The 13,106-nt window shown below is 42.4% G+C and overlaps 1 protein-coding gene across 1 annotated transcript; it reads left to right on the forward strand.

The window, feature by feature from the left end:
- Positions 1-7,071: 7,071 nt before the first annotated feature.
- LOC110152671 (HLA class II histocompatibility antigen, DR alpha chain) lies at positions 7,072-11,852 on the forward strand. The gene is made up of 5 exons (XM_020916456.2): positions 7,072-7,244; positions 9,314-9,559; positions 9,994-10,275; positions 10,548-10,713; positions 11,410-11,852. Exons 1-4 carry the CDS (start codon positions 7,166-7,168, stop codon positions 10,700-10,702), a joined length of 762 nt encoding a protein of 253 aa, XP_020772115.1. The 5' UTR covers positions 7,072-7,165; the 3' UTR covers positions 10,703-10,713; positions 11,410-11,852.
- Positions 11,853-13,106: the final 1,254 nt, after the last annotated feature.

Below are 13,106 nucleotides of genomic sequence, written 5' to 3' on the forward strand. Positions count from 1 at the left end.
CAGTTGTAGCTTCTGTTGCTCCTGTTACTGGTACCTGCAAATCCCAGGCCAAAAGTCCCTTATTCTAGGGCTTCTCTGCTTGTCCCCCTGCCACCCACACCCCACCTGCCGCCTCATGATTACTTTTAACAGCTCCACTGCACTGCGTGGTGTGGCTGTACTTTATCTGTTCCACATGTCACTTGTAATGGACACCTGGACTGTTTCCAATCCTTTCCTATTGCATATAATTTTGAAATAGACTCACATGCCCCTTGGGCAGTTTTCCCTAGGGAAGAGTAAGACTGGTAGGATGGAGGAGCAATAAATGCAAATAGAGAAGAGGAATAACAAAAAAGAAAAATGTTAGGAAAGTACCAAAGCCCCCTGAAGCCCTGGCCTGTACCCTAGCGCATCAGACCCAATCTGAGAGACAAGTTTTATAGGTTTATGGACCCTGACTTCTGCACCAAACTTGCTCCAACTTTCCAGAGCCATCACCTTGAGGCCTGCTGAGCATGTAGGCAGATTATTAAAGGTGAAAGATGCCTCCAGAGCTTGAATATGATCCAAAGAACCAGGCCTCTCTCTCAGGGCAACTCACAAAGATATATGTTTCACAAAACAGACCTTTCATAAAAGAAAAAAAAAAAAGCATATCTCTAGGGCCCGCACCTTTTCTTCAGGATCTTCTGTGCTGTGTACTGGACCTCTGGTGAGACCATTCCTGTGATTTCAGATATGCGGTCTGAACAAGCTGAGTGGATATGGGGGTCATTGGCAGCCACACAGCTCCCCTCCACCCTTATCTCACTGCCCAGCACTGCACAGCCTTTCCTGCTTGAAATGGTATTCTTCCATCTTCTCTGAGTGGGAACCAGTATAAAGCAGAAGCTCCAGTTCCTTGTGTAGTGTGATTAAGGGTCTGATCATCACTCTTGGTTTTTTCTCTCGGACTCCAGACAAGCCTACAAGGCTAAGCAGATGCAAATATGTGTCTCCGGCTGCTGACCATTATCAGCAGTTCCTTTGCTGCTTCGTCCAGGGCTAAGCAGCCCACGCTGCAGCTGAATATGTTGTGTTATTTCCCCACACGTGACATCAGTTTCACAGAAGCTTGGCGGAAGGTCTACCCAACTACAGTGAGAGTGCCACTGAAACCAGCCTGATGAGGGGACACATGGGGACAACGTCATCTAGTGCCTGGTGGTTTGATGATGCAGAGTGAGTAAGTACACTGGTGCGTGACCATGCGTGGCCCAGTGCAAGTAGATATGGATGGAACATGGTTCCACTGTTCATGCAGAGTCACTGTCAGGGACCCACCCAAGGCTGATCAAAGCTCCTACCCAAGACTAGGTTTTCCAGAGCATGGACTTTACACACCTAAAGCTTTGATGATGGTAACTTTTATCTCACTTTTTCATAGGAGACTTCCAGTTCACTGTATTCCCCAACACTTTCCCCAGAATCCCAGGAGTATCTGCAGAGTCCGGGTGAGCACCAATCCATGTGAGGGATGGAGGGCCCTTTGCCCATCCTTCCTATGGGGGTTCTAGAAAGTGAGCGAAGGAAAGTCTCAGCTCTGTACTAGGGAGGAGGCTGTGGTGATGTTACATCTCCTGGGCACTGAGCATCAAGACAATCCCAGACAGGGTAACCCCAGAAGAAGAGTGTGAGTGTTTTCAGAGTAGATAGAAATGTGCTGGCTGCAATCTGCATATGTTAAAATCCTAAGGTATCCATTCAGGTAGAAGCAAAGCAATTCACAAAGTGGTAGAATTTCTTGACTTCAAAAGCAGCATTGATAGACAGCAAGAGTGACTTTATGCAAGAAAAGAAAAGATATATATGTCTAAAGAATAGAAATAACATCTTAAGGATATTCAAATAGTGATTCCAAAAATGTTGTTTTTTAAAAAAATTTCATAGTGTTATCATGTGATGTAGGTTGAGAGAAATCAGAAAGAAATACAAATATTAAATGTCACATGAAAGTTAAGCCCACTGCTTATTAGACTTAATCATGAACACGCAGGGGAACTATCTGCCCCAAACTATCTGCCACTTTGATAAATCCCAGAGTGGTGTCGATAAGGAGACTCATTTAGGACTGTGGTCTTACTGTATAAAAGTGGGGGAGAGTGATCAAAGCCAGATGGGACATTATTAACCCCTTTATCTGTGTAAATGTAGCAGCAGACGCTTATTAGAGAGAGATCTTTAATAACACTGATGATGTCTCATATACACATATATGTGTAAAAAATGAATAAAATGAGGGACCAGGGGATCTTCTTAGCTTTGATCAAATATTCAGGCTCATTTAGCTCTCAGAGTCACTCCGAAGGATAACAGGATCAAAGCATTTCAAGCAGGCAGCATCTGATAATTCTGTTCAATGGGAGAAGTTCTTGGAACAACCTGTAATGCAGACCGGGTCCTAATCTCTGCCCTCCTGCTCCCTGCAAGGGTCAGCTTGGGTTTGAGATGAATTTACACCCATGAAAGTGACATCTCCCCTAGAGTAGAGTCCTCATCCATTTGGAATCCACGCCTCTTGTATCAAGTTCATGAGCCTAGCTTCCAGACCCCTGGTAAGCACATGGCCAATTACAAGGATCACTGCATTCAGAGATGCCCAAGCTATGGGTTCCAACATTGTTATAGTTTATCAGAAATTCCTCCTAGCCAAGATACAACTTATCAAGCAGAGGTCATTTTTACCACAGTCAATTTTGTCTAGAAATTTAGCTGACATTCTTCCTTTCTTTGGTTTCCTGAAAAGAGCTAGGAAATAAGCCTAAGATTAAACTTGTCCTTGATAGGTAGAAAGGGTATTAAACTTTTACCCACAAGAATGAAAATGATTTACCGTTCTTTTTTCCTTTACTATACTAAGCACCACTTTCTTTGTCAAATTATTTAAAAGAGGCACATTCTGTGTTTTGTTATCCAAAAAAACTCACTGTGATACTTAATAGAAAAAGACTTTCAAGGTTTTTAAACTGCAGATCATTTAAGCAACCTAATTAGATCAAACACACCTGGAATTCTGAGTATGTACATGAGGCAAAAAATTAGTTACAACATCCTGATTTTTAAAATCTCAGATCGCTCACAAACCTTCTGAATGCTCAATGTCAAAAAAAAAAAAAAAAAACTGATGTGAAGAATTAAATACTATTGACCACAAGAGGGAAGCCTAGGCCCGTTTTTACTATGCTTTGGAGGGGAAAAGGAAAGTGATGCTTCCTGAGTACCTTTAAAATGTTCACCAATAAACACAGTGTATAAGACAAAGCCACTGTCATCCCCACCTGAGGCTTGCATTTGTGGTTGGCGTGGTTTTGGTGTTTCGAATGGACTTGCTCTTTGATTCCATGTATTACTGGCTACAGAGTCAGACACATGATTTACAAAACTACTTTCCCACTTTCTAAGTGAGAACATGGACCGAAAGACCAGACTTCTGTAAATCTTGGTTTCCTCAGAATAAATGGGAAATATGACAGTGGAAAATATAATGGTAATATTTAATATGGTGTTTATTATCTTATTGGGCTTCCCTAGTGGCTCAGTAGTAAAGGCTCCACCTGCAAGCAGGAGACCCGGGTTCTATCCCTGGGTTGGGAAGATCCCCTGGGAGAGGAAATGGCAGCCCACTCTAGTATTCTTGCCTGGAGAATCCCACGGACAGAGGAGCCTGGTGGGCTACGGTCCATGGGGTCACGAGAGTCAGAGAAGTCTTAGAGACTACACCACCGTCACCATTAAAATTAAAGTATTTTAATTGGTAAGGGAGAAAGAGTGCAACAAAAAAGACTGTCATGGCTTGATAAAAACACTGGTGTTGATATTATAAAACATTTTACAGCACTGGCCATTTCTGTTGTATCATCCTAAGTCTTGAAATGACCTGTGTGTTAGACGCTACTCATCCACTCAAGGTCTCCCTTCTTCTACTGTGATCACCCAGCTCCGTTATACTCTGTGCTTTAGCCATGCTATGTTAATGCGAACAAGAACCACCTTCTTGTCATGACCTCTATTTTTTTTGAAAATGTCTTTCATTTATCCTAACATTCAGACTTGAAAACTAACTACTAACTAACTAAATACTTTTTTTTTAATCGTTTTCTTTACCACCTTCCTCGTTCTAAGCCAGTCAGTCAGCAGGCCTAAGGAGTCATTCCTCACACTTCACTTTGCCACAGATTGGCAAATATGACATATGGAATTAGATATGGCACTGAAAATAATTTGCCAAAATATGGAGGGAACAGGAAGTGGTGATGAAGGAGTGAATCAGTCATTGATTGGGCAGAAGGAGGCTCTCAGGCTTCACTGGGATTTTTCCCAGATGAATCTTTTCTCCACAGTCTCTCAATTACCAAGTTCAGTCCATGCCTGTTAGAACAGACAAAGAAATTGAAAAGAACAAACTGGCCCTTGATGCTCAAATCATAGCAGTGGAGCCTGTGGAATGAGATATGGATTTGAAGTTTCCAGCTCCTCCCCTGACATGGTTGTGTGTGTGTGTGTATGTGTGTAATTTCTTATTTACAAAAACTACACAAAGAAAAGTGACTTTGAACCCCTGAGAGCCTGTACAAGCTCAGGTCTTTGCATCATCAGATGTCAAATGGGATAAAGAGAAAATGGATGAAACTCTTAGACTCTCACCTTCCCAGGGTGGGATGGGCCATGTGGCTCAGCACTTCAGTCATGTCCGCCTCTTTGCGGTCCCAATGACTGTAGTCCACTAGGCTCCTCTGTCCGTGAAATTATCCTGGCAAGAATACTGGAGTGGGCTGCCATTTCCTTTTCTAGGGGATCTTCCCAACCCAGGGACTGAACTAGCATCTCTTGCATTAGCAGGCAGATTCTTTTCCCACTGAGCCACCTGGGAAGCCCCTTGTCTCTATGGTAAGGAATAAAACTAAGAATATTGCATCTCCCAGACTCTCCCTGGCTCCCAGTTTCTGAATGTGGCCTACATTCTGCCAGTGAAACTTCGTATCGTGAGATTTGGTAAGCACAGACAGGCTGAGGGTTTCTCAGGTAGCAGACACAAAGGTTCACAGACGAAGATCTTGACATCATCCTTGGGTTCCCAAGACATTCCTTCCTCTTGGGTTCTAGAGGAGCCGTGATGTCAGCAGTGGCTCCTACAGGTCCCTCCCTCTCAGAGTTAGGGGTCTGCACTGACCTGTGCTCCCCCAGGCTTCCTAACAGTTTGAAGATATAATCCCCTATAATAGAGTAGAGTTGTAATAAATAACTCTGCCTAGGATGTCCTCAGGGATTTCTATTTCCTGAATCAATTCTGACTAGTACAGAAGCTCCTCACCTATTAATGTCAGAGACAACCTCATTCAGGTACCCTCAGAAATTCCCTCAAACGCACAGGAAGTTAGAGGTCAGGAAAAAACAGGGAACCGTGATTAATGTCCAAATAGAAACTTCTTTCTCATCACATAGAAAGGGAACTGAAAGTCTGTTCTAAAGAGTCCCCAATTTAGTCATCTCAGGAGGAGAACCAATCAGTGCCTTAGGACTAAATGACATCATACGTTGCTGGGCAACACTTGCATTGAATGTGCTATTACAAAATGAAAAATGCAAAGATGTAATCTCTGAGTTTACTATACATTTACTGAGCATCTTGTAAGAACAAGCCATTATGGCAGCCAGCAAAGGGCAGACATGGAGAAGTCATTCTTGGTTAAGTGTGATTACAGGAGGTTGGGATAGAGTTGATGATGAGCCTACAGTATAAGACCACATGATAAGCAGCGACTTACTCTGTAGAACTCTCATCTGGCTCATTCCACTATCTTCAGGAAGCACAGTCCTCAACAACTTTAAGGCAGAACTGTTCATGCATCCTCCCAGTAATATAGAAGTCCCTATCAGAGGATGTTCAAAACTCTTAGTTACAATCAACCATGTATAGAGTGTTGACTCTTATGAATGGTGAGGAGAGTTTTAGCGCAAGGCAAGGCCTCAACAGTGTAGAAAAGAGTATGAACCATCCACGCTAAGTTATGTATTGAGATCTTAAGCGGTGAACTCACCATCTCGTGAGCCGTGTCTCTGCCAGTTTTCTCCTCCTTGGAAGTATCTGGATCCCAGCCCTTTCTGGGTGGCTTAACATTTCTTCTACTTTGCTATATCTTCAAAAACATGAAGGCCCATCAACATGACCTAAATTTCTGTATTCTCAATAGTTAGCATCAAAATAAATTCTTTGAATATGAACTTTCATCATGAGGAAAGAATGGTAAAGCATTCCTGCAGATTATATCTTTAATCGTCCAGGTAAAATAAGCTCTGCCCTGTGTATATATTCATCTATCTGAGTCTTCAAAAATAAATGTGTGCCCAGCGGTCTTCTCCAATCTCCAGTGATATGAAAGTAGTAAGAATTAGGAATAGGATCTCTCTTTCCAATCTACTGTCTCCAGTAACCACAACCTGTGTTCCAAGGTGCAGCTTTCCATCTCTCTCCAGCTTTGGGTGTGTTGAAACTCAGTTTCTCCTCCAATGTTCTCTATATACTAAAGAGCCAGGGCTCCCAAACTCTTAGACAGAATTGGCCACCTTGGAGTTTAAGATACTTGAGGATTCTCCTCAAGTAAAAAGTGGCATCTTAAGTGAAGCTCTGTCACCTGGCACTCCCAAGATTCAGGCATTCCTCATAGCCTGACACTTTATATGACCTGGTGTCCCTTAAATAAATTCCCCAGCTGTCACAGCATGGAACCATGATTTGCCATTAACTCTCACCTTAGGATATTCCCATTGATTCTATTCTCACTAATGTGCTTCAGGTAGATCCCTTTCTAGAACTTGGCTTGAGTTGGAAGAGTCTGTGGATGATTGCCCATTATTCTTGAAAACTCAATTTTTCATTCTTTTTGTTTGGTTAATTAAGAAGTTCCTTTTCATCTAATACACAAAGCTTCTCCTTTCCTGGACCCTTTGCAAGAGTCTTTCCCTTAGCAACAGCAGTGTCATCTCAAAAGATTTTTCTGATTGGCTGCAGCTCAACTGATTTTAAATTTTTAATCAGTCAGACTCTATGACACCTTACATTCTCTTTTCTCATATTCCTGTCTGTTCTGATCCACCTTGAGCTCTCATCGAGACACTGACCCTCCTCGAGACACCAAAGACGAAAATGGCCATAACCAGGATCCCAATATTAGGACTTTTCATCCCTCTCCTGATCAGCCTACAGGAATCAGGGGCTATCAAAGGTAAGTGCTGAGAGAGTTCAAAACTAGGAATAAATACGTTCTGAGAGCTTCAGAGAAATGAACTGTGGACATTTGCAAGACAGTCTTTAGAATGAAAGAGAAGTGTGACAGGTGTTATGTGGGTCTAACCCTAGAGTTATAATAAATTGTAATTGGAAGAGTTCTCTCCTCACCAAGAATTGGAGTAACTAAAGCCAAGTAGAGATTAGAGAGAAGTAAAGCCAAGAAGTACAACTGAGATTAGAAGAGCAAAGTTGAGCTGTGTACTGATTCATGCTATTGACTTTGATATAAACCAAACTTTCAGGGAGATATTTTCTGATAGGCATTAACAAGTTAACTTTCTGTACTTTCATTTTTCATTCCTGGAAAATTAGTAAAAGTTAAAACCTCCCTGTAATTTTGTGAGGATTAAATCAGAAAAAAATATCAGAATTTCTTGTCACCTGTTCTAAGCTATTTTTACCTTGGTAGCTATTTTTTGGCCTCTGAATCCCATCAGCCTATTTGGAGCACAGACATTATATTGAAGATCACTAGAAAGAAAAGCCATTGAAAAGCAACCATCCACCCAAGGGAGGGGGAAGGGCAGGTATGCTGATATGAGTTGCATTTCATGGACAGCCTCTTGGGATAGTAACAGACCCAGTTAGAGTGGGACTAACAGGGCTCTTTGGTCACTATTGCTTAGTAATATTTCCCAGAGAATGGAAAAACGAGTAAGAAGTGAAGAGTCTGATGTTATTCTCTCCTATCTTCAGAGCAAATATTGTGTGGGTTTATTATGAAAAAATATTCCTCACCTGGAGTGAGCCCCAAAGAGGGTGGCAAGGTGGCAGATAGACTAGAAATAAGTAAAGACTTGTGATGACAATTGTAGGTTTCCATTGCCCAGAAAGAACCATATAGAAGGATGCCTACCATAAAAGATAACTTCCCCTGGAGTGAAAAGAGGAAGTTAGTGTGTGTGTGTGTGTGCGTGTGTGTGTGTGTGTGTGTGTGTGTGTGTATAGCTGCAAATGCAAAATAAATCCCTACGTTTATCAATGGACAGTTGGAGTTTGAAACCCACCTCTCATTTGCATACACCACAAAGGCAACATACTATTCAACTGTAGCTTTCTTGTTTGAAATCAATTATCCCCTTAGTACAGATTATTCTCCCTGTCAACTATAATAGAATGTGTCCCTTAATGACAGTCTAATTTAAAGATCTTTAAGATATAAGGGAATGGTGATAAGGTCAATCTAAATATAATCATCCCCTCAGAGGGATGCAGAATGTGGGTATGGATACAGGAAAGTCAGTGCTCTACAATGCTACAAGGGCTCACACTTAATTATTTGGGTACCATCATCTCCAGTCATACATTTCATGGGTCTGGTCCTTAAATACAAAGCAATTTCTGATGCTAAAGTACTTGCTATAGTCCTGATGATACACTGAGAAATTACTTAAAACTAGTCTCATTTCATCTCAAAAACAAACCCAGCATAGAAACAAAACCACAGTACAATATAATGTAAAACCTACACGCAAGTTGATAAAGTGATCTACTCAAGATCACTAGGGAGCTGAATGAGAATTTGAGATTTCATTTGATTCCAAGTTCAGACACAACTTTTTAAACAGTGATTCTCTCTTCTGAGAGTTGCGGTGCTCTGAGACATGCCCTGGGATTCTGGCTTGCGGAGATTTAATTTCTAGGTCAGGAGTGTGAAGGAACATTTCTCTTACAAGACCTGCTGCTGGATTTCTAAAGAGGGAATCATTTCCCAGTCAGTAACATGGAATTAAACAAAAGCTTCATGGAACTCCGGGTTTTCAGCCCTAATTTCCTTCAGCCCACACAGTGTCCCTTTGCTTCTCCACCCCCAGCTCTGTTCACCACGAATATCCTTCCACGCAGGCCTTGTCTTCCAACTCATCCCTACTCTCCATCACTCCTCCTTCCCGCCTGGCCTTCTCTTTCCACCATCCCTGCCCACACATGTGCATCTCACATCCTGGGTTCCTCTCCATCTTCCTCTCCTGGGTCCCACCCTGACCCCCTTTCTTGTCTTTTCAGAGGAGCATGTGATCATCCAGGCTGAGTTCTATCTGAAACCTGAGGAATCAGGCGAGTTTATGTTTGACTTTGATGGTGATGAGATTTTCCACGTGGATATGAAGAAGAAGGAGACGGTGTGGCGGCTTCCAGAATTTGGACATTTTGCCAGCTTTGAGGCTCAGGGTGCCCTGGCCAATATGGCTGTGAACAAAGCCAACCTGGACATCCTGATGAAGCGCTCCAACTACACCCCGAACACCAATGGTACCTCTCTCTGCTCCAGTCCTCCTAGACTTGGGAATTGTAGCTTTAAACAGATGCTTGAGCTCTTTGTTTTTGTTACTGAGACTTTCCCCTCAGGGGCCTATTCTTGTCATAGGCAAACCCCACATTCTCATGCCACCAGCCCAAGAACTTCATGAGTTTTCTCCTTTCTTGATGTGCTCACATCTTGTCTTTGGCATCCACAGTCTCTCAAAGCCTTTGCCCTGAGAACTTGCTGGGGGAGCCAGGAATGAAGTCCTTGAATATGTTATGCTGAGTACTGGTTCCCCTTTCATGGGGAAGGGAATCAGAGCTGGGTATCAGAGACCATGGCATAGATTCTCAAAATAGTTTCAACTGCTATGTCAGCCTCAGTGGGAGGGAGAGGGGCAGGGCTAAGCAGGGAAAGCTAATTTCTGTCACTTGTCTCCCAGTTCCTCCGGAAGTGACTCTGCTCCCAAACAAGCCTGTGGAACTGGGAGAGCCCAACACACTCATCTGCTTCGTTGACAAGTTCTCCCCACCTGTGATCAGTGTCACGTGGCTTCGAAATGGCAGACCTGTCACTGACGGAGTGTCAGATACCGTCTTCCTGCCCAGGGATGACCACCTTTTCCGCAAGTTCCACTATCTCCCCTTCCTGCCCACAACTGAGGATGTCTATGACTGCAAGGTGGAGCACTGGGGCTTGGATGAGCCTCTTCTCAAGCACTGGGGTGAGAACCGTCCTTCAGTCTCCTTTACTTCATTGTTCCTCCTGGGATGCATGTGTGTCTTTCACAACTGCTCCAGTTCTGGTTTCTGGTCTTCTCCCATTGCTCTGCTTTCCCCTCTTCTCATCTGTAATTCCCTGACATCATCCTGTCTTCCTCTCATTTAATTGATGAAAATATATATATATTCTTTTGACTAAGTATCATATATTTTGTGCCAAGTGCTGCTCCCTACCACATGCATATCTTATGTACTCTGACTTATTTTTCCCCAGAGTATGAAGCTCCAGCCCCCCTCCCAGAAACCACAGAGAATGCAGTGTGTGCACTAGGCCTGATTGTGGCTCTGGTGGGCATCATTGCGGGGACCATCTTCATCATCAAGGGCGTGCGCAAAGCCAACACTGTTGAACGCCAAGGGCCTCTGTGAGGCACCCGCAGGTGAGTCTGATGTGGTCAGAGGATGACATCTCTGGAATGATTCAAGGGGAGGAAACAGAGTGAGGAAAAGGACTTGTGATACCTTTAAGACAAAACCATTCCAAAAGTCATGGCTCCTGATTCATCATACTGGACAGAATCAGACATTGGCATCATATGATATTCCAAAGCTCCACATTCCTACACCCCATTCCATACATGTCACCAAAGATCATGCCTTCAGTCTTGGAAACTATCTCCAGTACCCAAAATAATTGTATCACATTAAAATAGTGAGTCCAGTGATCTAGGAAAGCCAACCTCAAGATTACAACACTTCCTGGCTTGTATTTCCTGAGATAAGACATCAGCTTTGAAGCATTTCCAGAGCATGACTTTTTTGGGGTTTAGGGTAACTGTATGAAGTGGAAATCTCTTGGAGACCAATGCCTGCTTTTGCCCCTCCATTCTGAAAAAAAAAAAAAAAAATGTGTCAGAATATCTAAGAGAAAGTGAAACATGGCCTGCTCCTTCATTCTTTCACAGAAGGTAGGAAATAGCAGTTTATGTTGGAAAGGTTGCATTTATGAGAGATCACACAAATATTAAGAGACTTTTCCAAAGTCAGGGGTTAAGGAGTAAGAATAAGGAATCTGAAGATAAGAGCTCAAAATATTCATCTTAAACTCTATAGTAACTATGTGTGTTCTGCTACAGGTAATGGACTTTGTTAGAGAAAAGATCAATGAAGATATTTCTGCCTTAATAGCTTTACAAACCTGGCAATTCTCCAGTTGTTCACCTCACTGAAGACAAGCATGCTTCAGCACATCCCACTCCTTTACTGACCCTAAGAGTAAGATGCCTTCCATAGGCTCCAAATTCTAATGTCTAGTTATTCCCTGTCTACTGCTCCTTCTTGTATTGTTTTTCCCTCCATTTTCCACTGTCTGGAAAATGATTTTCCACTGTCTGGAAAATGATTTTCCATCACCATGTAATGCCTTTGGAATAGACCCCATAGGATCCTTTTTTTCCTGCTATGGAATCTTTGGAAAGTTCTATGGGGGCATCTCTTGTATACTTACTACTTGGAGTTTCTTCTAACTGTGATTGTGATTTTTCTGAATACAGTAAACTTCAAGTGGGTCTCAGGTGAAGTTTTTGGTGTCTGAGTCAGTTCTTCATGGAGGCTGGGGAATATAGGTTATCCTTTCATCCTGAAATGTCTAAATGGTGAATGTATTTTATAGACTTTGAAGTTAATCAGAAATATCCTAGTTCATTAGAACTCTAGTCTCATTTGGAGGATCTGCCAGCAATCCACTTGTCATGGTCTGGTCCTCATCTGGAAAACACTAGAGTATTTATTTGTTTTAGGTTTATTTGTTGAGCGATGACTTAGCAAAAAGTTCATAGTCTGGTTTGGATTCTTATACCTCTGAATCAATGAGATATTTGGATCATGAATAGAGTGAATCTCAAACCTTAAGGCAGATTTCTGATAATGGGTGACACAGATGGTGGGGAGCAGATGGTGGTGGAGTGGTGAGCACAACAGAAGCACATCCATATATGTAAGAGGATTGGCATATCAGCAACATGTACTTTAGACTTAAGGAAGGATGAGATTGGACACTGAGGATTGGCATTCTCTATTTTCTCAACATGCATGTGTGTATGCTAAGTCACTTCAATCGTGTCCAACCCTGTGCAACCCCATGGACTATAGCCCCCTAGGTTCTTCTGTCCATGGGATTCTCCAGACAAGAACAGTGAAGTGGGTTGCCATGCCCTCCTTCAGAAGATCTTCCTGACCCAGGGATCAAACCTACACCTTTTGTCTTTTATGTCTCCTGCATTGGCAGGTGGATTCTTTATCACTAGCACCACCTGGGAAGCCCTTTTCTTAACATGTGGTGGTGGTGGTTTTGTTGCTAAGTTATGTCCAACTCTTGCAACCCCATGGACAGTAGCCTGCCAGGCTCCTGTGTCCATGGAATTCTCCAGGCAAGATTACTGGAGTGGGTGGCCATTCCTTCTCCAGGGGATCTTCCCAAACCAGGGATCAAACCCAGGTCTCCTGCACTGCAGGCAGACTCTTTACCTTTTTTTAACATAAACTTTATCTTTTCTTAACATAGACTGAAGCTAATTTGCATCACATTGAATTATTATGAAAATAAATAAATAAAAATGCAAGCAAATTTAGATATCATGCTTAGTGATAGTAATATTCCATATAATATAAATTCCACTATTTTTCTTCAAAGTTTTAAGAGAAGCAAAACAAAAGCAAGCCAAATCAAGGCAGCATGACCTTGAAAGGAGAGCAGAATATGCTATCACAAAATATGCCTCTTTGGCATAAAGATTATTTTGAGTCAGTAGGTGATTTTAGACAATAGAACTTA

Source organism: Odocoileus virginianus, chromosome 27 (assembly GCF_023699985.2).
Source record: "Odocoileus virginianus isolate 20LAN1187 ecotype Illinois chromosome 27, Ovbor_1.2, whole genome shotgun sequence".
NCBI lineage: Eukaryota > Metazoa > Chordata > Mammalia > Artiodactyla > Cervidae > Odocoileus > Odocoileus virginianus.